The 27,995-nt window shown below is 41.7% G+C and overlaps 1 protein-coding gene across 3 annotated transcripts in view; it reads right to left on the bottom strand.

Annotated features, from left to right (window-relative positions):
* The window catches only part of CD109 (CD109 molecule), a 202,467-nt gene extending 175,577 nt beyond the window's left edge, over positions 1 to 26,890 (bottom strand). For all 3 annotated transcript variants that reach the window (XM_045011988.1, XM_045011987.1, XM_045011989.1), the window contains exons 1-8: positions 26,754 to 26,890; positions 26,355 to 26,585; positions 26,112 to 26,237; positions 11,700 to 11,739; positions 10,568 to 10,652; positions 5,324 to 5,420; positions 2,652 to 2,790; positions 2,144 to 2,253 (exon numbers count right to left, since the gene is read on the bottom strand). In XM_045011988.1, coding sequence (XP_044867923.1) covers positions 2,144 to 2,253; positions 2,652 to 2,790; positions 5,324 to 5,420; positions 10,568 to 10,652; positions 11,700 to 11,739; positions 26,112 to 26,237; positions 26,355 to 26,585; positions 26,754 to 26,819 — 894 coding nt within the window. In that variant the 5' untranslated portion in view covers positions 26,820 to 26,890. The remainder of the gene's footprint in view (positions 1 to 2,143; positions 2,254 to 2,651; positions 2,791 to 5,323; positions 5,421 to 10,567; positions 10,653 to 11,699; positions 11,740 to 26,111; positions 26,238 to 26,354; positions 26,586 to 26,753) is intronic.
* Positions 26,891 to 27,995: the final 1,105 nt, after the last annotated feature.

Here is a 27,995-nt window from a genome sequence, read left to right as displayed (position 1 = left end):
GGATTCATGAGGTGTAACCATACATTCATTTTTATGACATGATTATATTTTTCAAACAGCAGTTATCTTCAGGTTTGTAATATGTCTATCAGGACACCTCAACTCCATAAGTCAAATTCCAGGTCTGAAACTTCATATAGGGAGTGTCCAGAGAAGAACAACAAAAATGATAAAAGGTTTGGAAAACCTGACCATGAGGAAAGGTTAAAAAACTGGTCATGTTTAGTCTTGAGAAAAAAATAGACTGAGAAGGGACCTGGTAACAGTCTTCAAATATGTTAAGGGCTGTTATAAAGAGGACAGTGACCAATTATTCTCCATGTCCACTCAAGGTAGGACAAAAAGTAATGGGCTTAATCTGCGGCAAGGGAGATTTAGGTTAGATATTAGGAAACACTTCTAACTGTAAAGGTAGTTAAACTCTGCAATAGGCTTCCAAGGGAGGTTGTGGAATCCCCGTCACTGGAGCTTTATAAGAACACTTTGGACAAACATCTATCAGGGATGGTCTAGGTTTACTTGTTTCTGCCTCAGCACAGGGGGTTGGACTAGAGGACTTCTCTAGGTCCCTTCCAGTGTTTCTATGATTCTATGATACTGACTCTGACTGGTAAATGAAATGGGAAGCAAGACAAAGCAGGCACAATGGGAAACCTTCCCCTTTCCAACTGTGAAGATTACTAGTGTTCTTGTGAAACCACCGCAGCACCACACAGCTAAGTATGCACATTGAGCGCCAGTAGCAACAAGGGTTAGTCCAATGTCTAAGTCACGTGTAGGAGGAACAGAACTGATTCAGACATGGGCTCATCAAAAAGCCGGAGGAAACGTCCCAAAATGAGCACCCCCCAGTACACAACTTCTCCACTTCAAATCCCTCAGTTACCGTCACAGATTATATCAGTTCTCACATTTCATCAATCCCTTCCCCCGTAGCATATCCAGTCTCCTCTCCATCCCACACTCCATAAATTCATCCCCCACACAAATACAGTTCATCTCTCTCCCTCCCTAATCTAAAGTCTATCCCTTCCACCAGATTGTTAATTCTCCCTCACCCCTCAGTCCATTAATTTGCCTTTCTCTATGTGTATCTCATATTCAGAGCTCCACTTATCAGTAGCTGTTCCATATGTGTGGATAGCTGACAATCCCTCTCTTCGCTTGTCAGCTGCTCAGCACTGGTACCAGCTTCCTTCAATACCTCCCACTGCGTCTTGCTTTGGAGGATAAAGTGGATGAGGACTGGGAGCAAGCTGAGAGAATGGCAAGGGAAGGGAGAAGAACCAAAAGCCAAAGACACCTGTTGTGAGGCCATAGTCTTCAGCTAAATGGTGAGGTTAGGCTGGCCTGCTGTGAATGCCCATATTCAGCACTTGCCATTTATCTATCTGGATCCAAGTTTTTCACAGCGTCAGCAAACAAAAATTTCACTTGGCTCATTTCAACAGGGTTTAAAGTGTTTCCCTTTTACATGGCGCAATTGTGATTGCCTGTTAAATGCTGACATTGTCATAGAGTGGAAACCCTTTTATCTGTCTAAAATTAGGAACATGAGATTTAGTTAGATGACAGGGTTTTAGATAAAAGGAAAAACACAGAGGACATAACCCAATTTCAAAAACCAGAGGTTTTTACATAAGGTGGTTTTGGATAAACAAGTTTTATAGGATTCTAGAAAACAGCTAAGTAATAAGCGTATGTTAGTAAAAGCACAAGATTCATTAGCTAACAGAGTTATTTAAAAAATCCAGACTAGCTATAGAGTGTTCTGACTGAACAGAAATATGGTATCAAAATGGAAAATAATCAGCCCTGATGCAAATCCTAAAGACTCTGTGAAAAATCTCTTTTCCTCAAGAGCCTTCACCAACCATCTCCAAATATATCCCATGTACCTGAGCCAATATCCATTCTACAACATTTCCTATTGTTTTATAATTTTCTAGTGCAAATGACACTCATGCTAAAATTGCTGGCATAAATACAATGAAATAAGAGGTGTCCTTAGAATAAATCTGTAAATTCCCCCTAACCCTCAGCAGACATTTTTAGCTAAGCAGAACCAAAAAGGAACACTGATTATTTTTCTTACACAAGAGCTATCTTGAGGAACAAACCATAATTAAATAGAAGAACTTACAGTAGCTGTGAAGTTCAGGGAAGGCTTTAGAGTTTTAGCATAGTCATAAAAGTCAATGATGTAGTCATTCTGCTTTGGAAATACAGTGGTGCTTGCATTCTGAGTGATTCCTGTTGGAGTAATCATGAGTGTTCAGAAGACATGATTTCATATATAATCCTTTTGAAAGGCTTCTCTCAGCTCTTCACGACACTGAGGAAACTCTCTTGTATTTCAAACATAAATTCCAATCACCCCCATTTCTACTGTTGTCACTATCCTTCCCAGTGGGGACTCCAGTGCCCCGACAATCCAGGCATACGCACTGGTACCCTTTCCCTCAGCACCAGATCCCTGAGGCTGCACAGTGCTTCTATGGAGTGCCACACTCCACACATTGCCATCCTCCCTACTCTCTCCCATGATTTGAAGGGTACAGTTTTCTGAGCCCTTCTGCATATAAACAAACTGCTAGGATATGGCTCAATCATTTGTTTTCTATAGCAACATCACATTGTAAGTAACATACCTGTAAGTGATTCTGTAACTACAGCTATAATTTCTGTTGGCCCTCTGTAAACTATATCACGCTGATACTGTGCATGTTGGACAGTAGTTACATTTTCAAACTCCAAGTAATTAAAAGTGAAGTTCACAGATCCATTGATCTATAATGAGAAAACAAAGATCTTAATTTGTTTGACTGGATTTTTTCCAATGGAGTCATCAAAACTCAAAGCACTTAAAATCCGGACAACTTTTTTTATCCATTATTTCTAGTTAAATCAGATAGTTCCCTCAATAAAAAACTACAATTACAGTTTATGAATTAAGATATTAATACTTTGTTTTGGTAATCATCATTCTTGTTTACTATCATTCTATCATCAATAACAGTATTTTAACTATAAGCAACAATAGGGTCTGATCCTGGCAAATTTTATGTTTTATTATGAATATTCATTATCTATACACTGCCAGAATATTAGTGCATGGTGTTCTGTAGTGAAATACCAAGTCCCTGCCCAAGAAGCTTAGAAGTGGAGAATATGATCCTGTAAAAGGATGTGGTTAATTCTCCATCACTTTAAGTCTTTAAATCAAGACTGGATGTCTTTCTAAAATATATGACCCAGCTCAGCCTGATGCAAGAATTACTAGGTCAAATACTTGTCCTATGTTATACAAGAGGTCAGACTAGATTACCATAATGGTCCCTTCTTGCCTCAAAATCTATGAATAAAGTACTGAGCATCTACTGAGTCATAGCATAGTGAGAGATTATAGTAAACAAAAAGTGAGCAGAGATTACCAGAATGACAAAAGTTACAATTGTGAAAGACTGAGATATGCTTATTAGTTATTAATACCTGTATGATGGTAGTACCCAGCTGTAGGATTATGGCTGGGGCCCCGATGTGCTGGCTGCTGCACATAACGTAATTGACACAAGATACATACATCTTGTTAGTCCCATATAAGGGTGAGGATGTTTCTGTTGGCTTTTTCTTTTCAATTTATTGAATGCATTAAAATGTTGAATGAAAAACAGGCAGGTATGGACACCAGCAATGGAAGATTAACAGGACGAAGTGAGTTTAGATGAAAGGTGTGAAGGAAAATGTGGGTGATTGGCTCAGAGTCAGGGAAGATGCTTCAAGTACAGAGGGTGATATGAAAAAAGGCCTGGAGTGGCTTATGAGAAGAGAACAGGAGAATCAACCAAGAGCAGTGTGTGAACAACACAATAGGAGGCAACAGAAGAAAAGATTCCCAATGGGGATAGAACGAGGAGTACTTGTGGCACCTTTGAGACTAACAAATTTATTTGAGCATAAGCTTTCGTCGGCTAAAACCCACTTCATCGGATCCATGCAGTGGAAAATACAGTAGGAAGATATATATACACAGAGGACATGAAAAAATGGGTGTTGCCATATTAGCTATAACAATAAATGGACACAAATCAGACATCAAGAATTATAACGTTCAAAAACCAGTCAGAGAACACTTCAGCCTCCCTGGTCACTCAATTACAGACCTCAAAGTCACAATACTCCAACAAAAAGCTTCAAAAACAGACTGCAACAAGAAACTGCAGAATCTGAATTAATTTGCAAATTGGACACCATTAAATTAGGCTTGAATAAAGACTGGGAGTGGATGAGTCATTACACAAAGTAAAACCTATTTCCCCATGCTAATTTTTCCCCTACTGTTACTCACATCTTCTTGTCAACTGTTGATAATTAGGATGGCCCATTTCTACTACAAAAGCTTTTTTTTTCTCCTGCTGATAATAGCCCACCTTAATTGATTATTCTCATTATAGTTAGTATGGCAATACTCATTTTTTCATGTCCTCTGTGTATATATATTTTCCTACTGTATTTTCCACTGCATGCATCCGATGAAGTGGGTTTTAGCCCATGAAAGCTTATGCTCAAATAAATTTGTTAGTCTCTAAGGTGCCACAAGTACTCCTCAGTCTTTTTGCCAGGGCCGCCCAGAGGATTCCTGGGGCCCGGGGTCTTTGGCGGCGGGGGGGCCCGCTTCGGCGGTAAGTCGGCGGCGGGGGGTCCTTCCGTTCCGGGACCCGCCCCCAAAGTGCCCCAAAGACCCACGGCGGGGACCCGCCTCTGCCGAATTACCACCGAAGCGGGGCCCGCCGCCGAAGTGCAGCCCCCACCGCAGGTCTTCGGGGCACTTTGGCGGCGGGTCCCGGAACTGAAGGACCCCCCCGCCGCCGAATTACCACCGAAGACCTGGCTGCACTCCGGCGGCGGGTCCCGCTTCGGCGGTAATTCGGCAGCAGGGGGTCCTTCTATCCCGGAGAGGAAGGACCCCCCGCCAGCAAAGACCGGGAGCGAAGAAGCTCCGGGGGCCCGGGCCCCGCGAGAGTTTTCCGGGGCCCCCAGAGCGAGTGAAAGACCCCACTCCAGGGGCCCCGAAAAACTCTCGTGGGCGCCCCTGCTGGACCCGGGGCCTGGGGTAAATTGCCCCACTTGCCCCCCCCCTCTGGGCGGCCCTGCTTTTTGCTGATACAGACTAACATGGCTGCTACTCTGAAATGGGGATAGAATGTGTGTTTATAATTGTTGATGAGGGTTTATTCCAATAGTTCATCTTGACAGTGAAATGGATGCAGAAGTAAAGTTCTTACATTCATAAAGACTCTACAAATTCTCAACAAAGACCCACCTCCAATGTTTTAGTAACATTTCTCTTGCTCCCCCAGTAGGATATAGGAATGCAAGTGACTGTTACACTTCCTCTCACTGGCTTTCCATAAGTATACCTGAAACATGACAAGTGAGATCATATGAACCATTATCACATGGCTTTGGATTTCTGAAGAAGTTACATGACCGAAGAATAAATAAAAAATATATTTGATGGCATTCAATAAAACTACGGCACATTTGTACTTTGAAACGATGAGAAGCTTTTAAAGCTGGCATCAGTTGAAATTCATCAAGGGCATGAGCCCACACATTGCAGGTGGGGAATGTGCACAGAAGTGGAAAGTGCTGCTCTTTTCCCCCACAGCCACTTGGAAGTCCATTATTATTATAAAACATTGTTCATCCATCACAAGGTGCTGTACAATCAATATCAAAATAACTACAGAAAAACAATAATTGGTCAGACTTTTTACATTTTATCATTTCATAATAATTATGACATTGACTCACAAGAAATAAGAAAATGTCAAACTTTTAAAATGCTATTGAACAAAATGTGAATGTAGCACAATTTTAGTGCAGTAGAGTTTAAAGGCTGTGAGGGAGGAACTTGTGTGTCCTTTGAGGATTGCACTAATCTTACCAGATGGAGCTAATACAGTCCAGGAGACCCCAATTTATTCAGACCTAATTTTTAAAATATGCCTGGAAGAGTAACCATAAAGTAATAAATTGATCTAGCATTCTTCCAAAAAAAAAGTCCCCAAGCATCCTACAATGCAAACATAATTAAAAACAGTAAACAAATCTTTTCAATTTTAATCTGAAAGTTAGAACAAATTCAGGTTTCTGAATGTCATTGGGAAGCTTAGTCCAATTATTGTGAAGCACAGATACTAAACTGCTTTGCCGCAAATGCTTCCAGATTATGTTTAAGGAAAACCAATAGCTCATCAGACTCAGACCTCAAACAACAGCAAGGGAAATTAAAAAGAGCAAATCAAAGAGTGACTCTGGACCAATATTGTTAGTAAGCCTGCAAGTAAGAACTTTAAGTACTGTACAATCAATATGGAATTACACTGGCAACTGTTACAAAGATTTTAAAACAGAGAAGCCGGAAAAATATCATCAAATATCTTAGTTCCAGGAAAAACTTTCACAACAGCATTCTGCAGCAACTGCAGTCTTTTAGAGGACAGGCTGGAAGACCTAAAAATACAAGTTACATTAATCAGCTATAATTAAGGCTAAGATTTTGTCATGATTATTTTTAGTAAAAGTCATGGACAGGTCACAAGAAATAAACAAAAATTCACGGAAGCCATGCCCTGTCTGTGACTTTTGCGGCTGCAGCTCCCTGATTTCCCCCACCACCATGGTGGCTGGGAGCTGTGGGGTTCCCCCTTCACCCGTGGCAGCTGGAAGCTGTTGTGGGGGGGGGCCTCCGCCCACAGCAGCTGGGAGCTGCAGAGTGAACGTATTTCCCAAGGAGAAAATGGGACACCCCCAGCCGCTTGCCCAAAGCATCCATGCTGCAAGACTGTCACCCGTGGCTGGAACCCTGAGGAGGGCCCCCTCAGGAGTCTGTTCCTGTCGCTGGAACATGACAGGGGGGGGCCTGTCACTGCTGTAGCCTGCCACTGGAGCCCTGCCAGGGCTGGCTGCCAGCTCCAGAGTCCGCAGCTCCTGGGGCTGAAGCAGAGAATGTCACGGAGGTCTCTGGAAGTCATGGATTCCATGACTTCCATGACCTCCGTGACATAAACATAGCCTTCGCTATAATCAGTCCTAGAAATGACAAAGTCATTGGGCAACATCCCTGTGTCTTTCATATCTCAATCTGGTAATATTACAAACATGATAAAAAGAAACACTGACAAATCTGAAGATAGTGTAAATCTCAATGCTTTTTTATCCAAAGACAGTATACTTGAATTATCATAAAAATATCACTGGGGGGGTAAGCCATGCCCAGTATACAGCTAGGACCAAAAAACTTCAGAACTGCAAGGGATTCAAATTCACAGAATCCTATGACATCCAAACCTGATTGCCTTGCAACCATCAGTCATAACTGTCACCATTCTATCACGATTAAAAGGAAAAGTTAAGTAAACCTATATGCATAACACTGAACCCCAACTCACACTGGCAAATTCTAGACACCAAAGAATCTTTGCCATCTTTCTTATGAGTTTCTAAGTCCACTCAGCTCCGTAGTATGAGAGTGCCTTCCATGTAACATAGACTGGTAACAGCAAAGTCCCTTGTAAACTTCATGGACTCTCTGGTTCATCTGCCTTTGGGGACTGCAGAAAGCTCTATTTGGGATGTTTTAGTATGAGGGTTTTTGAGAGGGATGGGAGGACTAGATCTTAGGGTACGTCTACACTACGGGACTATTCCGAATTTGCATAAACCGGTTTTGTAAAACAGATTTTATAAAATCGAGTGCGCGCGGCCACACTAAACACATTAAATCGGTGGTGTGCGTCCATGGTCCGAGGCTAGCGTCGATTTCTGGAGCGTTGCACTGTGGGTAGCTATTCCCTAGCTATCCCATAGTTCCCGCAGCCTCCCCCGCCCCTTGGAACTTCCGGGTTGAGATCCCAGTGCCTGATGGGGCAAAAATCATTGTCGCGGGTGGTTCTGGGTAAATGTCGTCAGTCACTCCTTCCGCTGGGAAAGCAACGGCAGACAAGCATTTCGCGCCTTTTTCCCCTGGATTGCCCTGGCAGATGCCATAGCATGGCAATCATGGAGCTTTTTTTTGCCGTTTGTGACTCTCACCGTATGTGTACTAGATGCCGCTCACAGAGGCGATTCAGCAGCGCTACACAGAAGCATGCTTTTGCTTTTGCATGACAGCAGAGATGGTTTACTGCCATATTGCACCATCCAAACCCTTCCATAAATTGGAACTGAGGATGATCATGGCTACCAGTCCTTTTGTACCATTTGCTGCTAGTGCCCCTGGTCAATCAGCCAGGGGCACAAAAGCCAAAAGTGGTTACTAGCCTGTACCATTGGCTGCTGTCATAAGTGCCCCTGGCCAATCAGCCCAGGGGCGCAAAAGCAAAAATTGGGAATGACTCCCTGAGTCAATCCCTCCTTTTTGGTATCTAAAAATAGAATCAGTGCTGCCTAATATAGGCAAGTGTGGTTAGAGAACCACCTGCTCTGTGTCAGAGCCGGCAGAAATTATTATCTGTATGCTATTCACAGGGGTGCTCCTGTAACAACCCCACCTGTTGATTCCGTTCTTCCCCCAGCCTTTCTTGGCTACCGTAGCATTGTCCCCCACTTGTGTGATGAATTAATAAAGAATGCAGGAATAAGACCACACTGACTTGTTTAGTGAGAAATGAGTGGAAGGCAGCCTCCAGCTGCTATGATAGTCCAGACAGGACATTAAGCAGTGTGTAGGAGAGAAGCCCAGCATCCCACTGCTAGTCCAGGGGCAACTGAATCTTTTCTTTACACATGAAGGGTGGGGGCTGATGGAGCTCAGCCCCCTGTTGCTATGATGAGGATGGTTACCAGCCATATTGCACCATCCATCCACCAGAAAAAATTAGGGCCAATAGGCTGATGACGAGGACGGTTTACCAGTCCTTTTGTACCATCAGCTGAGGCTGATGATGAGAAAATGGATTTCCATCTTTTTGCACGATCAGCTTATGCTGATGATGAAGATGGATTTTCCATCCTTTTGTACCATCAGCCGCCCATGGCGGGGGGGAGCAAGGATGTTGGTGTTGAGTGCTGCACTATCGCGTCTATCTGCAGCATTCAGTAAAGATAGGGTGACATGTAAAAGAGTCAGAGGATTGTTTTAACCTTTCGCTTCTGGGGGTGGGTGGGGGGGCGGGGAGTAGATTGCCAAGCTATGCCCTGACCCGCGGGCACTGTGTTTGACCCTAGAAGCATTTGGAGCTCAGCCAAGAATGCAAATAATTTTAGGAGGCTGCAGGAACTGTGGGATAGCTTCAGTCCTCCAGTCCATGCGCATCCATTTGATTCTTTGGCTTTCCGTTACGCTTGTCACGCTGCAGTGCGCTGAGTCCCTGCTATGGCGTCTGTCTGGAGATTTTTAAAAAAGGGATTCTGAATTTCATCTTCTGTAACGGAGCACTGATAGAACGGATAGAACGGATTTGCCTGCCCTTACAGCGATCACATCCGCATGGTCCATGCGGGAGCTCTTTTTTTTATTTTGATTTCGGACTGCATCGCCACCCGTGCTGATCGGAGCTCCACGCTGGGCAAACAGGAAATATTCAAAAGTTCGCGGGGCTTTTCCTGTTTACCTGACCACTGCATCCGAGTTCAGATTGCGGTCCAGAGCGGTCACTGGTGCACTGTGGGATAGCTCCCGGAGGCCAATACCGTCGATCAGCGTCCACACTAACCCTACTCCGATATGTTAATACCGATACTAGCGTTACTCCTCTCGTTAGGGAGGAGTACAGAAACCGGTTTAAAGAGCCATTAAAATCGATATAAGGTGCCTCCTAGTGTGGACGGTTTTGGCGTTAAATCGGTTTTATGCTCCTAAAACCGATTTAAACGCCTAGTGTAGACCAGGCCTTATTTTCACTCCCACAGCCCAGTGACACTATCACAGAGCAGTGAAAGAGCCTGTCACAGTGCATAACTGTCCTGGGCTGCCCAACCGTGCACTGTAACAGATTTAAAATAATGAATAATAATAACAACACACACTGCTAAACGCTCTAAAGTAATTAAAAGAGAATCAGCTGCAATTAATAAAACTTTATAAATCTTTAACAGTGACAATACTTAGCACTAATGTGGCAACATGCATCTAAGAATTTCAAAATGCTTTACAAATGTTAATTACATTTCAGTTCCTCCCTGATCACTTGCAATTTCAGTTCTCTTGAAATCCAGACTGAACTGTTTCAAATAAAATGGAGCTATACATGAACATTATTTCTCCTTTAATCTCCGTTTCCCTCCTTTGGAGAAGAAATCTGCCGTTTTTAAAAGTAGGTTCTAAATTCTAAATTCTCTGGTCATACACCATGTTTGTGCCACACTAAGCACACTCTCATGTTCAATAAATAATAATATCTAAATTAGAAATGGGATGAAACACTCATTTGTCACCTTTTAAAATCCATATTATGATTGATTTATAACTTTGTAACTACTTTAGAACATAAAGTAACATGAATATATATGAATTATATTAATTGAATGAGAAAGTTGTGTAAATTTATGATTTACTTACTTTGCAGTGACAATACCAGTAAAGTCCTTGTCTTTCAAAGGATAATATAATGATGTTGTTAGAGAAACTTCAAATTTTGGTAACACTACAAAAAAATCAAAAACTAAGATTAAAACATGTCAGAAGTATTACATTCATACTCAGGAGAGCAAGTATCAATCTTAAGTAAAAGGGGTATTTCACTGTAATGATGATGGATTCTCCCACCACTCTGATGGACAAGTGATTTCACTGTAATACAGACTGCATTACTACAGCTTCCTAAAGGACGTGAGGTATGACACATTTTTTTAACCAAAACTGGTGTGCATCTAAGGCTGATACTGCACTGAGAACCACACACAGACTGCTGTACCCATACAGAGCCAAACTGACTTTGATGAGACTCCAAGCAGACATGGAGGTCCATTTGTGCAGAGACATTTGCAGGACTGAGAACTAATATATCATTCCTTTCTCTCTCAGGTCAGACCTGAAAAAGTAAAACTACTCAATCAATTCAGTCTTTACTATCAGTGAACTTAAAAGACTACACAGATGATGGGATTTCATTTGCTCTAGTTCAATTCACACTGATCATCATTTCAAAGTTAAGAATGCCTCTTCGTGGCATACTAGTAGTGACTTCAGTTGGAGTTACTGCCTTCGTTCACAGCACAGAGCAGGAATTGTCCATTCAGATAACCAGGGAACATCCCGCACAATCTATATCCTCTAATTGCTGTTGGTGAGATACTGGCAAACCGAAGTCCTCACTGTTTTTTCTACCACTTTTCTAGTTTTATCCAAAATATCATTGATTAAACTGCTAAATGGCAACCTGATCCTGAAAGTTGTGGGTCAGTCTCAGAGACGTAGGAGATGCAAGTGGGGTTTCATGTCCATATGTCATCAAGTAATTGTTTATCTCCAAGAGTTTAATGCCAGATATTGATACCTGAAGAATCAAATGACTCTCTTCCACAGAAATCAATTTGGAGTATGGGAATTATTGTGATGTGCACTTAAAAAAGACACCCATCAATGTAGTATTTGAGCTCCGTTGTCATCTTGACACAGTATAACACTTTCCCATTCCCAGAAAAGAAGAATTACAATTTTCTGTGTCTGAGTGCACATGGAACTCACTTACCATATTCCATCACAGTAAATCTTTGATAATGAGTTTGATCCTATAGAAAAACAGAACAAGGTATATAAAATTGTGCTTAGCTTATTTGGTTCATTATATCTACTCTGGCCCAGTCCCACACTCATTTAAGTCAAAAGAAAGCTAGATTTCAGCCTACAAGTTAAGTTATAGTCATTGAAATTATGTCATTTTAAATAATGACATAACAAAGAACTAAATATTGATTTATAATGTCAGTGAAGATAAGCATTATTTATTTATTTACCACAGAGAGACCACCAGTCAAGGATCACAAGCTCCATTACACTAGACCAGAGATCGGCACCTTTTGGCACACGGCTCACCAGGGTAAGCCCCCTGGCGGGCCGAGCCGGTTTGTTTACCTGCCGCATCGGCAGGTTTGGCCAATCGCGGCTCCCACTGGCCATAGTTTGCCACTCCGGGCCAATGGGAGCTGCGGGAAGCGGCAGCCAGCACATCCCTTGGCCCGCGCTGCTTCCCACAGTCCCCATTGGCCTGGAGTGGCGAACTGCCGCCAGTGGGAGCCACGATCAGCCGAACCTGCTGACGCAGAAGGTAAACAAACTGGGCCAGCCCGCAAGGGGGCTTACCCTGGTGGGCTGCATGCCAAAGGTTGCCAATCGCTGCACTAGACGCTGTAAATACACATAATGAAAAGATTATCCCTGCCCCAAAGAGTTTATAAGACAAGACAGCAGAGGTATACAAGTAATCTTAAAGTTCTTCATTTACTCAGTAAATCTGCAAGATTCTGTTAGCCTTGTATATCCTGAACTGCTTAGTTTCCTTAATAAATAATAATACTTAGCTCTTGTATAGCACTGTTCATATTTTGGATCGCAAAGCGCTTTACAAAGTAGGCCAGTATCATTTTACATCTCCACTGGCTTCAGTGGAGATACATCAGGGCTGAACTTAGCTCAATTACTTTTGGTTATTGAATTAAAACAAATGGATGGAAGAACTAAGTTTTCTATAGAATATATAAAATTGCTCCAGGCCTCTTCTTTGTATTTCCCGTCTTTCTAATTCCGTCTGTTGCTTCCTGATTTTCTCCAGAATCACAGTTTTAAAAAGTAACCCTTATGTGGCACATTTAGTTATGTGACTGTAATGTTTCAGTTTTCTGTGTACTGCACTTTTAAACTTCTGTTCTGGTATTCAGAATTCAAAAGCCATTTTTGTTCTCAGAGACTAGGGCAGACTGTCCAAAGAGACACACAGTCTGTGCTCTCCCTCTGAGACTTTACTTTTGATTTCTTTTATTCTATTGTTCTCTTAATCTAAATGAAAGTCATTGTGGCTGATAGTATAATGTCTGTTGCCTCTTTGTGCACATAACCCTTAATGGAACTTTTAATTTGCACATTGTTACGCTAAAAGACACTGCCAACATTGCAATGGTCTGACTGCTGATTTACTGGTGGTGACTTACAATCTATAAAGTTCAGGATGACCTGCAAACAAACACATGGAATAACATGACTAAACTTTCCTTTAAGGCAGCTGCATTAATCACTCATATTTCTCTTTGCTCCTTTCTAAACCATATGGGATACATTAATGAGCATTCTTTGGTGATAAACAACAGATCAATTAAAGAAACATTAAAACAATTGTTACGTTAATATGTCTTGTAGCCTGGATCTCACTGATCCGTTAGGCTTACCAGAGCCAATAAACAGATGCTATTGTGGAAAGAGGCTTAAAACATGATGTGTGAAATGAAATATTCCTAATTTGTCTTATCTGAAGCAAAAGTATACCAAGAAGCCATTGGTTAATATACAATAGTAATATACAATAGTAATAGTAATACAGAGTTCATATGAAAATGTAAAACAAATGTATGTATTTGTTCTGTCCAACTAATTGTCCAAGGCTTGGCTTTGATGGCTTTGAAGTAAGATTTCAAGATAATGTTGTTGCCTTATATGAAATCTCAAGAGTCAGTCTCAAAGATTGTGAAGCTTAGTGGGAGTTGGAGCCTATCTGAATGGATTCCACAGCGCTTGTCATTTGATGGAATCTAAAAAGGAAGGTCAGATCTGGACTGAATGGAGCAGTGGTCCCAATAGCTATATGAGTTCCTGCATTCATCTAGAAGTAGTTCATTAAATCCTCACTGTCTGATGGAATATGGGTGAAGATATTGGGCCACAATGGAGTGGCTGCCCCAAAAGTCTCAAATGCTAAGTAGAGCAGGGGAGGGGAGAACTAAAAGGCAAACCCCCAACAGTTTACAGGACTCCATGTGGAAAGTGTCGGCTGGGCTGAGGAGGAAGGGTGACCAAAGGAGTTTCCAGCTCTCAATATGGAGGCTGGAGGGGGCCTGATTTAAAGGTCTTACACCCCTACTGCTTAGTAGATTCCAGGTGAAATCATGTTATCTTATTGTTAATTTCTTTGTTAATAAAGCCAAGCCCCAGCAAGGAGCAAGCGTCTGGTGTATCTTTATATATAAATACTTACTTTTCCTAGCGAGTTATTTCTAGCACAAGGTAAACTCAGATTGTCTGAATTCTGAACAATCAATCTTATGTTCAGAGCAATGACCAGTGGAATAACTGCCTTATACCTTACTAACACTCCATGTAAGTTTGAAAAGGTACTATCACGGCCTACGATTTCCACCATATTAGGTAAAGAAATGATAGATACTGCATTTTACTGTATGCCCAATCTATGTTTATTAAAGGCTTATACCTATTCTAGGAATTAAATTAAATTTTACACATAAACAGTCCATTTTGCTGAGCTAAGCATTAGCAGTTCACTGCTTTTATAGCTGGGAAAGGGGAGGTATTTTCCTTCTTGAAATAAGTTTTCTGTGCACTCCATTGCACGGGACTGAAAGAGTTATTTGTCCCTGCTAGCAGCAGAAGACATAGATTAAACTGAGTTTAGAGCTTTTGGCAGCAATTTTTTTAAGTTGACAACTTCCCTGGCAATATGAAAAAGTCATAGATTCATAGACTCATGGAATGAAAAAGACCCTACTAGGTCATCTAGTCCATCTGTCTGTCATAGCAGGATTGTTCCCTAGTGTGCATTTACTAGTGATTTGTCCAATCTAGTTTTAAATATGCCACGCAAAGGCACTTCCATCACTTTCCTTAGGAGACTATTTCATAAACTAATAAAACTTACTGTCAGGAAATTTTCCTCATAATCACATGCATTTTCTCTTAATCTCACTACCTTACTCCTAGCTAAAACACCTTAAACTATGCTAAAAATTCCTATTCCTTTTTTTATGTTTATGCCTTTTAAATATATCTTATTTAGTAATGCTAGTATAATCTTTCTTTCCAGCCCCAAACCTACTGACTAAAAGATTCCATCCAGCCACTAGGGATATTTTTAACATTTCTTTGCATTCCTTCATATTTAATTTGTTTCTAGTAATGAGATGTACAAAAATAAACAATATTCCAGGTGTACTCTCAGCACGGCTACAGAGAGAAATTATTACTTCCCTCACCCAAAACTGCTTGCCTTGTGCATGCAACCCAAAACTGCATTGGCTTTTTTTTTCTCCTACCATACCATATTGCAGGCTCATATCTTGTAAATTGTTCAGGGCAAGAACTGTCTCTTTTGACATATATTTATAGTGTGCCTAGAACAATGGGGCCCTGGACTCTAGGCACTACTATAATACAAATAAATAACAAAACAATCATAGTAATGATGCACTACCAACTGTCATCCCTACTTCTCTTTCAGCATTACAACTTTCCAGATTTTTTCTTTCTTCATTGCATAGCTGTGTTTTGCTGTAAAACATGCAAGCTGATACATATTGGGAAATATAATTCAAAGTTGAATTCCATTTTGTTATTCTCTGCCTGCAATAGGCTGGCAGTGTTAGCAAGGAATGACCTGGCTAAAGAGAGATTAAATAAATTAGAGCTGACTGCTGCAGCTGATGCTAGTGTACCTGATATAAGGGTACACCCCTCAAATAGAGGAAGCTAGGGATTAGAGTTCTGTTTAGTGGTAAGATATTCTCTGTGGAACCCTAAGGAAAAGCTTCAGGTTGGAAGGGTTTCCTGTAAGTACTGTGGGTTAAATCCCGGCTCCTCTGAAATCAATGGGAGTTTTGACATTGATTTCAATGGTGTCAGGATTTCACTTTGCATGTTGTGCATCAGACTGTAATAGTGGTGACTTTACTTTGAGACTGTAGTAGTTGTGTTAAACAAGACTCAGGAGGGCTGAGCTGTTTGGATTAGGGTAGGGAAACAGCACCTTACAGCTTGTTTCTAAGTAGGTCCTTTTCTATTATCTGTAGTGTCTGCATCTCCTTTCAATTCAGTAATATCTTCAACTGTCATTAACATTATGTCTGCTCACTCTTCTAGGTCATTCATATCTTATTTAATAGGACAGGGCCTAACACAGAACCCTACAGTTCCCTGCTAATCACCTCCTTTCGACCCAATATTTTGCTGTTTATCCTAATCCTTATTTTGTTGTCCCTCAGCTAGTTTTCTATTTATTATAAAGTGCATATCTTATTTAGGTTGAAATAAGTGAGAACATGATTTCAGAAGACAGTATTTCAACTGCTTTGCTGATATCCAATATTACATCTATGGGTTTCCACTAAATTTTTATTCTGTTCCCATAAAATTTGTTTTTGTTTTTTTAATTTATGCTTCTTACTACTGTTCATGTTTGTGTTCCATTGTTTTACTTGAGATAGAAGTTAGAATTGTGGGGAAATAAATGCCAAACATTCTTTTTTTAATCGGTGTAACATTTGTCTTTCTCCAATCTTCTGGTGCTTTGGTCACAATTTTAAACTTAGCATTGACCAAAAGTAAAAATTGAATTACTACAGTTATAATCCTGCTCTGAGTAACAATTTTTACACCTCAGAAACCATTATGTGATAACTCTTAGTAAATGTCCTAAGAATTTATAATCTAATTTGAGATAAGATGTAATGAGAGCGTGATAATAAGAGGGAAGGAGGGAGAGAAGTCAAGTACACGTGAGCTTTGCTCTCAGTCATCAGTTCTCAAACTGTAGTAAGTGTAGCACTAGGAATGTGCAGCCCACAATGAGATGGTACAAGTGTCAATTAAAAGTATAGTGTCAAAACAAGAATCCATTATAACTACATTGATTAAAACCACAAAGGTTGAGCACCAAGTACTTTTGAGTCTTAGGGCTTGGCTACACTTGAGAGTTGCAGCGCTGGGAGTTACAGCGCTGGTCGTACAGCTGTGTAGGGAAAGCGCTGGTGTGTGGCCACACTCACAGCTACCAGCGCTGCAGTGTGGCCACATTTGCAGCATTTGCAGCGCTGTTGGGAGTGATGCATTATGGGCAGCTATCCCAGCGTTCAAGTGGCAGCAACGTGCTTTTCAAAAGAGGGGAGGTGGGGTGGAGTGTGACAGGGACCGGGGGGGAGAGAGAGGGGGGGGATTTTTAGAGCCGACACTGTGTATCAGCTCCCTGCCTTGCAAAATCAGAAAATTTTCCCGACCCCTTACTCTTAACTGCAAACAGCCTGCAGACCAGATAAGCAGTTGCTCCAATGGACTCCCTTTCTCCCCCCTGCCCCCGCTGTTTCTATCCTCAAGCAAACACTCATCCCCCTGCCTGCGTCATTCACAGCAAGGTAGTGGGTTATCTCATTTGATTGTTCACAGTCAGTTACAGATTGATCATAGCAAACAGGAGCTGTGTTTGTTTTTTAGATAAGCAGCTCCCGGAGCCCCGAGTTCACAACAAAACAAAGAGAGGCAGCATAACAAAACAAAGAGAGTAATTTAGTTAAAAGCATTCTGGGATATCTCCTAATACCCTGGAGGCCAATAACAGCGCTGGTGTGTGGCCACACCTGACGAGCAGCGCTGCATCACCAGTGCTGCACTCGTTATACCCCAAGCAGACCAGGTGTACAGCCAGCGCTGCAGCCAGGGAGTTGCAGCGCTGGATGTGCCTTGCAGGTGTGGACAGTTACTAAGTTGCAGCGCTGGAAAGCCTCCACCAGCGCTGCAACTCTCAAGTGTAGCCAAGCCCTTAGATACAGTAGGCTTGGTCTTGAAGTCTGAAAACCTCTATTCTAACGGGTAATTTTTGTTAATGGGAGGGGCAGCAGTGGTGGTAAAAAATAACAATAATGCCGGCAGCTATGGCAAGCAGATTCACTCAGGCACCAGGACACCAGCCTGATCTGGACCCTAGAGACTTTTGTTCTTCTGATTATATGTTTGGTGGTGCTGAGATAAGGGCCTTGTGAACTTCAATAAGATGCTCCTTCCCCAACCTAACACCTAAGAGAAAGGAAGAAAGCCTGCTTGCCTCCTAATGACAATGAGAGATCTAGGCTCTCTGCCAGGTGGAATCAGTTTGGAAGCCTCCTTAAATGGGACATGGATTATTATATTTTCTAAATTTTGGTTTTGGTATTCTCCTTCCATATCCCCTCCACAGATCCTTGACCCATAGCATCTGACTGGAACTGGGAAATAAAGATTAGTCTTTTCACACAGATGAGCATCCACTAACTCAAGTAGCTATTGTGGCATCACACTCCCACCTCTCTTTCTTAAATCAAATGCAAATCAAACATTAACCAAAGATAATTAGAATAAAATAATACCACTAATTAATAACATACACAGAAACATCTAGGATATAGGGCATGGTAGAGGATCTGAACACCTATGAGAGAAGACAGGACTGCAGGACTAAAGTGAAATCTAAGTGATTAATTAATTTCTTGATAGATTTTGGCATTAAAAATTTAGAACAAATTTAGGGAAACATGAATAATTTGACAGCAATGTAATATCTATCATAAGAGCTTCAGACTGTAGATACTGAAGTCAGATGAATGTAATTATATAAACTGTCAGTCATACAGGAGCCTACAACAAAACACAGCAGAATGCCTAGCTGTTCGAAAAGCTTTTTCAGTCAGAAAATGCCATTTCATAACATTGGAGGCCAGAAGGGACCACCAGATTATCTAGTCTGCCCTTCTGTATATCAAGGTCACCAACACCACTCAGTACCTACATACTAAACCTAGCAACCAAAATTAGGCCAAAGTATTACAGCCCACAGGAGACCAGACTATTATGTGCCACTAGTAAACAATAGAAGGGACTGAGGCCCCTACAATCGCAGGGAAATGATTAAGTGAGATATTCCCAGATAATCCTGGCAAGTGGCCCATACCCATACACTGCAGGGGAAGGGGAAAAAAACAACAATGTTACAGCCAGTCTGCCTTGGGGGGGAAATTCCTTCCCAAGCCCACATACCTGAGCATGTGAGCAAGAACCAGCCAGCCAAGCACCTGAGAGAATACTCAGCCACCTCATAGCCCTGGCCTTCCCTACCCAATGTTTTATCACCACCGATGGCCACAGGCACCAACATTTTTTTTCTCTAGTGGGTGCCCATGCCCCCAGCCCCGGCCCCAGCCCCGCCCCAACTCCACCCCTGCCCCAAAGGCCCTACTCTAACTCCACCCCTCCCTGCTCCTATTGGACCCCTCTCCAAATCTCCACCCTGGCCCCACCTCCTCCCCCAAGCACGCTGCGTTCCCCCTCTTCCCCCCTCCCTCCCAGGCTTGCCACACGAAACAGCTGTTTTGTGGCACAAGTGCTGGGGGTGGAGAAGCAGGATGTGGCAGCGTGCTCAGGGGAGAAGATGGAGCAGAGGTGAGCTGGAATGGAGGGGCGGGGCAGGGAGCTGCCCGTGGGTGCTCCAGCCACAGAGCACCCATGGAGTCGGCGCCTATGCCCATGGCCATCCCGGATGCTTCAGAGGAAGGAGATAAAAAAAATATCCTCCCAGAACACCCTGCAAGTGGCCAGCTGAAACCCTGAAGCATGAGGTTTAGGAACATAAAACATAATCCAAAAGTGAGCCCCAGGACTGCTGAGCCCTGTCCCCTACTATCACAAGCAACCCCATCATACAACTGCACTCATAAATCTGTCCCGCTCTCTCTCTTAAAACTAATTACGTTGTTTGCCCCCACAACTCCTACTGGGAGGCTGTTACAGAACCTCATCCCTCTCTCCAATGATTAGAAACCATCTTCTAATTTCCAGCCTGAATTTGTTCATGGCCAGTCTATATCTATTTGTTCTTGTGCCAACATTGTCCTTTAGCCATATCCCCTCTCAGCCTTCTTTTTGCTAAACCTAACAAACCAAACTCTTTCAGTCTCCTCTCATAAGACAGGCCCTCCATTCCCCTGATCATCCTAGCTGCTCTTGTTCCAGTTTAAACTCATCTTTCTTGAATATGGGTGCCCAGAATTGTACATAGTATTCCAAACAAGGTCTTACCAGTGCCTTGTACAATGGCATTAATGCTTTGCTATCTCTACCAGAAATACCTCATCTGATACATCCTAGTATCACATTTGCCTTTTTCACAGCCACATCACACTGGTGGCCCGTAGTCATCCTGTGATCAAACCACACACCCTGACCTCTCTTCTCCTCTGCCACTTCCAACTGATGAGCCCCCAGCTTGTGGCAGAAATTGTTATTATTAATCCTAAATGTATTAGTTTGCATTCCTGTACTATTGAATTTCACCCCATTTCTGTCACTCCAGTCTTCAAGGTCATCCAGATCCTCCAGTATAATATTCTGATCCTCCTCTGAACTGATGATGCTTCCCAACTGTGTATCATCAGCAAACTTCATTAGAACACTCCTACTTTTTGTGCCATGGTCTTTAATAAAAATATTGACTCAGATTGGTCCCAAGACCGATCCTTGAGGAACTCCACTAGTAAGCTACCTCCAATGTGATAATTCACCTTTCAGCACAACCCGTTGCCTTGTCCCCTTTAGCCAGTTCCTTATTCACCTTACAATGCTTGTACTGATCCCCATCTTCCCTAATTTAATTACTAATTTCCCATGTGGTATTGTGTCAAATGCTTTAATGAAGTCCAAGTATATTAAATCTACTACATGCAATTCCCTTATCTAAAAAAATTAGTTATTTTCTCAAAGAAGGAAATCAGGTTAACCTGACATGATCTACCTCTGGTAAACCCATGGTGCATTACATCGCCTTTACCATTTACCTCTCTGAATATAATTATTCATTCCTTCACAATTTGTTCTAAAACCTTGCATACTGCTGAGGTCAGACTAATGGCTCTGTAATTGCCCAGGTCACTTTTCTTCTCTTTCTTAAATATAGGTACAACGTTAGTTATTTTCCAGTCATATGGTGCTACCCATGAATAGATAGATTTATTAAAAATCCTCGCTACCAAACTAGCAATCTTATGTGCCAGTTCTTTCAGTATTCTGGGATAGAAATTACTCAGCCCCTCAATTTGAGCGCATTGAACTGAAAGTTTTTCTTTCACTTTGGATGTGCCAATTTCCATTTCTAGACACCCATTCCATCAGCCGTACTGACAAGGAAAAGTATTCATCTAGGTTTTGGGCCATACCTAAACTATCTTTAATCTCCTTCCCATCTACACTGCCCAATTGCCCATCCTCATCCTTCCGTGTTCTCTTTTTATGTACATAACTAAAAAAACTATTTATTTTAGTTTCCTTGGCAAGAGTTAATTCAGCTTGACTTTTAGCATTTTTCACTTTATTCCTACATTTTCTAACCTACACAATGTAGCTTTTTTGCGGATCAGCCCTTTTTTCCATTCCTCATAGGTGTTTTGCTTACTCCTGTTAATATTTTTTTTTAGATGATTATTCATCCAGCTGGGTATGGAGCTCTTCTCTACCAATTTTTTCCTGTTGCTGGAGATGCAAATTTCAGATAGTTTTTATATAACTGATTTGAAGAAATTCCAAGCGTCCTCCACATTTAAGTCCTTGAGCTCTTCAGTCTAGTTGATTTAACTAATTTCTTTAAATTTCCCAAAGTCTGCCCTTTAGAAATCAAAAACCATAATTAACTAACTAGTTTTGATTATCCTTCCATTTAATTTAAACTGAATCATTTAATTGAAATCAAAAATTCCCATGGGAACATGTTGATTTTGACAATTTCATTTAGAAAAAATAGAAACTAAGCATTTTGGATATGGCTGAAATGTTCTGTTTTGACCTTATTGGAATGGAATGTTTCAACTTTAACGAACATTTCATTTTGATTTTGTTTCTAAACAAAATTTCATCAGAATTGACAGGTTCCCACAGAAGTTCAGTTTCAGTAAAGGAGCATTTTCAACAGAAAAATATTTTGCTGAAAAATTTTCAAATCAGCACTATAAGTAAATGAATACAGAATACAACAAATTTGTATATTGTTTCCCTCTGTGGGAATCAAATGTACACTTAAAATTTTGTCTCTGCTGTCAAGGAGAAATAATGCTAAAGCCCTGCATTAGTGCAAAGAACATCATAGAACTTTTCTGTTGCAATGCCTAAAGCATGCAGGTTTCAGTGATGCTTAGTGCTTTTACCCTAGTTTTGTATTAAGCCTTTTCCTTGGTTTCACTGACATCTAGTGGGCAACATTTTTTTTAAAAAAAAGTCCCCTTCTTTTGCATTGCAATTGACTATCCAGCATTCATCTAGACCAGGGTGCTTACCCTGGCGAGCCGCGAGAACACCGGTTGCCGACCCCTGATCTAGACTGAAAAAAGAACAGGAGTACTTGTGGCACCTTAGAGACAGGGCCGGCTCCAGGGTTTTTGCCGCACCAAGCAGCGCGCAAAAAAAAAAAAGCAAGCCGCGATTGTGATCTGCGGCAGCTCTACCGCTACTGCTTTATTCTTTGGCAGCAATTCGGCGGCAGGTCCTTTGCTCCGAGAGGGACTGAGGGACCCACCGCTGAAGAGCCGGACATGCCGCCCCTCTCCGTTGGCTGCCCCAAGCACCTGCTTGCTGAGCTGGTGCCTGGAACCGGCCCTGCTTAGAGACTAACAAATTTATTTGAACATAAGCTTTTGGGGGATACAGCCCACTTCATCGGATGCATAGACTGGAACACACAGCAAGAAGATATTTATACATACAGAGAACATGAAAAGGTGAAAGTAGCCATACCAACTGTAAGAGGCCAATCAATTGAGATGAGCTATCATCAGCAGGAGAGAAAAAAATAAAACTTTTGAAGTGATAATCGAGATGACCCATAGAAGGTGTGAGGATACTTAACATGGGGAAATAGATTAAATTAGTGTAATGGTGCAACCATTCCCAGTCTCTGTTCAAACCTAAGTTAATTGTATCTAATTTGCATATTAATTCAATTCGAGCATTCTCTCTTTGGAGTCTGTTTTTGAAGTCTTTTTGTTGTAAAATTGCCACCTTCAAGTCTGTCACTGAGTGGTTAGAGAGGTTGAAGTGTTCTCCCACTGGTTTTTTAATGTTATGATTCCTGATGTCAGATTTGTGTCCATTTATTCTTTTGCGTAGAGACTGTCCGGTTTGGCCAATGTATATGGCAGAGGGGCATTGCTGGCATATGATGGCATATATCATGTTGTAGATGTGCAGGTGAACGAGCCCCTGATGGCATGGCTGATGTGATTAAGTCCTATGATGGTGTCACTTGAATAGATATGTGGACAGAGTTGGCATCGGGCTTTGTTGCAAGGATAGGTACCTGGGTTAGTTTTTATGTTGTATGGTGTGCGGTTGCTGGTGAGTATTTACTTCAGGTTTTGGGGCTGTCTGTAAGCAAGGACTGGTCTGTCTCCCAAGATCTGTGAGAGCGAGGGATCATCTTTCAGGATAGGTTGTAGATCCTTGATGATGCGCTGGAGAGGTTTTAGTTGGGGGCTGAAGGTGACAGCTAGTGGCGTTCTGTTATTTTCTTTGTTGGGCCTGTCCTATAGTAGGTGACTTCTGGGTACTCTACTGGCTCTGTCAATCTGTTTTTTCACTTCAGCAGGTGGGTATTGTAGCTTTAAGAATGCTTGATAGAGATCTTGTAGGTGTTTGTCTCTGTCTGAGGGATTGGAGCAAATGCGATTGTATCTTAGAGCCTGGCCGTAGATAATGGATCATGTGGTATGTCCTGGATGGAAGCTGGAGGCATGTAGGTAAGTATAGCGGTCAGTAGGTTTCTGATATAGGGTGGTGTTTATGTGACCATCGCTTATTAGCACAGTAGTGTCTAGGAAATGGACCGCTTGTGTGGATTGGTCTAGGCTGAAGTTGATGGTGGCATGGAAATTGTTAAAATCATGGTGGAATTCTTCTAGGGCTTCTTTTCCATGGGTCCAGATGATGAAGATGTCATCAATGTAGCGCAAGTAGAGTAGGGGTGTTAGGGGACGAGAGCTAAGGAAGCGTTGTTCTAAGTCAGCCATAAAAATGTTGGCATACTATGGGGCCATGCAGGTACCCATAGCAGTGCCGCTGACTTGAAGGTATATATTGTCCCCAAATGTGAAACAGTTGTGGGTGAGGACAAAGTCACAAAGTTCAGCCACCAGGTTTGCCGTGATATTATCGGGGATACTATTCCTGATGGCTTGTAGTCCATCTTTGTGTGGAATGTTGGTGTAGAGGGCTTCTGCATCCATAGTGGCCAGGATGGTGTTTTCTGGAAGATCACCGATGGATTGTAGTTTCCTCGGGAAGTCAGTGGGGTCTCGAAGATAGCTGGGTCTGCTGGTAGTGTAGGGCCTGAGGAGGGCATCCACATAGCCAGACAATCCTGCTGTTAGGATGCCAATGCTTGAGATGATGGGGCAGCCAGGATTTCCAGGTTTATGGATCATGGGTAGCAAATAGAATACCCCTGGTCAGGGTTCTAGGCATGTGTCTGTACAGATCTGTTCCTGTGCTTTTTCAGGGAGTTTCTTGAGCAGATGGTGTAGTTTCTTTTGGTAATCATCAGTGGGATCAGAGGATAATGGCCTGTAGAATATGGAGTTAGAGAGCTGCCTAGCAGCCTCTTGTTCATATTCCAACTTATTCATGATGACGACAGCACCTCCTTTGTCAGCCTTTTTTATTATGATGTCAGAGTTGTTCCTGAGGCTATTGATGGCGTTGTGTTCAGCACGCCTGAGGTTAGGGGGCAAGTGATGCCGCTTTTCCACAATTTCAGCCCATGCACGTCGACAGAACCAATCTATGTAGAAGTAGATAGAAGTCCAGTCTGTTGTTTCGACCTTCAGGAGGAGTCCACACAGAATGGATCATCTCAACTATCACTTCAAAAGTTTTTTTTTTATTATTCTTGCTGGTGATAGCTATCTCAATTGATTGGCCTCTTACAGTTGGTATGGCTTCCACCACTTCCACCTTTTCATGTTCTCTGTATTTATAAATATCTTCTTGCTGTATGTTCCAATCTATGCATCCAATGAAGTGGGCTGTAGCCCACAAAAGCTTATGCTCAAATAAATTTGTTGGTCTCTAAGGTGCCACAAGTACTCCTGTTCTTTTTGCAGATACAGACTAACATGGCTGCTACTCTGAAACCTATCTAGACTGAGTGAATTTATAATAACATTTTATGATTTTGTAAAAAATCATTTTTGTTTTTATTATAATTGTGAAGTATATTTTCTCTTAAAGGTGTACTGTAGAAGCTCCCAATCCTGCACTGGAAGCTGCTAGGGGATGAACCCCTGCAGTCATATAGAATCCTATTAATAGGGCCCTATGAAAATCAACATTTCATGGACTGTGCAGAAATATCATAAACAGAAACTCTTATAAATTACAACTTACCAACTAAACAAAGTTTAGTGATACATGTTGAGATGCCTTATCATTGCTTTATTACTCACGTATTTGCTATTGTGCATAACTCAGTCATTTTAATGGCTCTCCCAGTCACTAGTGTAAATTACTGAGCTTCTGATGTAATAAAACTATCCAGCCCTTTTTAAAATTACAGCTCCAGTGTTTGAGTCTATGGCCTCTTGAGCCAGTGACTGGCTGCATACCATGTTGATTTTTTGTAAACTTGTCTGTCATTAATAAATCTAAGTGTGCCTCTTCTCAAGACACCAGAACAGTCTGCTTGCAACCTCCCATGACTTCTTTCTTTCATAAAGAAATATTTATAAAAACCTAACTAATTTTAAACAACATTTAAGTTGTAACGTTAACTGTCAAAACCAAAACTCAAAGCTCAGGATGAAATATGCACCTTAATTTAGAATGTCCAGAGTTCTAGTTTGCTACAAAACCATATACTATTAAAACCTTTACCTAGATTTTGTTAGTTTTCCCAGCCTAAAGCCTCAGTCCTGCAATGAGCTCTGTACAGGCAGACTCACACTGGCTTCAAGAAGCCTCAGCCTCATTGCAGGATCAGGGCTTATACTTGTTTCTGTTTTGTCTCTTCACTGAAAACTTAAATTTCATTCTTAAACTGTGGAGAATTTCACTGTCTGGTAGGAGGAACTAACCTTCTATACAATTCAACAGTGTTAATACTCACATTGACTTGTACTTGTATGGACCAGTCTCCAAGTAGAGGGCTTGTTGATAATTGAAATCTTCTGGAAACCATACCCAAATCACCTTTCTCTGCCAACCACTGCTGAATCAAATTCCCTCGAGGGTCCTAAAGTAAAACCCATGCTGCATGTTAAATGTGAGCATATTCAGGAGCATGACTTGACTGGAAATTCAAATGTCAAGCTGATTCCAGTTTACTGCTACATTTCCAATGTGTACTCACCCGGATGTATATGCTTAGAGAAGTTTTGAAAGGTTTGAGATCAGGATCAACAGTGACAATCCGAAACTTCACTTCTTGGCCTGGTTTATATAGAGACTTGTCAGTCTGGATGAAGACAGAGATACTCTTGTGCTCAAATAACAGGCTGGTGCTGTTAGAGAATAACAGCCGGCCCTCGGCATGGCCTTTCACCAGTAACTCATAACTGCCAGCCCTGCTGTTCAAAGGCAGCTGAAAGAAAAAAAGAGTATCTCTGTTACAGTCTCACGTATTGCAGTTTGTAAACATGAAGGGAAGCTTGTTTCATAAATACGTCATGTATACCCTGACACCGTTAGAAGCAAGTCAACTGATTTAGTTCACAAAAAGAGAAATATGTTTTCAATGTGAAAAATGTACCATTCTTGTGAATAAGTACTTCTTTGAGAGGCCTCCTGTTTTCAGATAGTGCTTTGCTAAGTGCATTTCCACCCAGATAGTTTGGCCTTTAAATATATCATTTTGGAGAAATCTGCAACAAATGGCCCACTCCAGGAGAAAGCAACTTCCTCAGTAAGTAGCTCTGCAGACTGCCTGGGATATGCAGCCACTTGGACTACTTCTGATTGCACAGAGGTACTTTTCCATTGTGAGCAAAATCATGACATGATGGTGATGAGCACCCTATCATCATCCCCATCTCTGTGACCTTTCCTCCCCATATGGAAATCCTTAGCTGTTTGGACGCAGAGTTGGTTGTTGGACTTCCATAACAAGCCAACCTATTTCCTGAGTAGCTTGGCCTGTTATGGAACCAACACCCATAGTTTTCCATAAACATGCCCCAGCAGGATGAAGAAACATTGCACTTGCTAGCTAGGAGTCTGACTCTAAAAGTGTCATTCCTGCAATTACCCGCTAGTTGTCTGAGAACTTTCATTCAGATGTACCTTTCTGAAACATTTTCATCTTATTCCTGCCTATAATCAGACTCACCAAAATGTAAGCAGGAGAGTTTCTATGTATGCACATATATATATCTGGAGCACAGAGAAAAATGTATAGTTAAAATTGCCTAAGTATTTCCACTTAAATTGCCCAACCCTCCTTTTTTTTAGTTCAGTTACTTAGCAATTTCCGCAATTTTCACTTTGGGGGCTGAAATTTTCCTGACTTGGTCACTGACTGCTAATAAATTTTCCTGGAAAGTTTGAACAAAAGGCCTGATAAGGAGAGTATGCAGGAGTGGATGGGGGAGGGGGATTAGGCACTTAAATACCTTTGAGGAACTGAGCCATCACTCTAGGAAGAGTGCATTTCAGGGAAAATTGGGTTTGATTTGGCCATGTTACAGTAGCTTAAGAGTTTGTAAGTAGTGCACACACTATAATTTTTCTAATAATACTTTTCAAAATAATTATCTCCCCCCAATACTTTAAGGAAAAACAATACTAAATGTGAATTTCCAGGCTCTGCCCCCAACTGGCCGTCATCATAGCTTTCTATGCGGGTCCAGTGCAGAAAATCTTTCAGCAGTGCCTAGCAGGTATGCAGGCCCTATACAGGGCCTGAGTAGTGTAGAAAGTCAGGTGGTACACAGGGGAGTTTCACCCTGAATGAGGCACTGGTACATACTAAGTGAGCCTGTGGAGTGGGCACTGT

This window comes from Mauremys mutica, chromosome 3 (assembly GCF_020497125.1).
Source record: "Mauremys mutica isolate MM-2020 ecotype Southern chromosome 3, ASM2049712v1, whole genome shotgun sequence".
NCBI classification, from domain to species: Eukaryota; Metazoa; Chordata; order Testudines; family Geoemydidae; genus Mauremys; species Mauremys mutica.
This window is presented reverse-complemented; position numbering and strand designations above follow the sequence as displayed.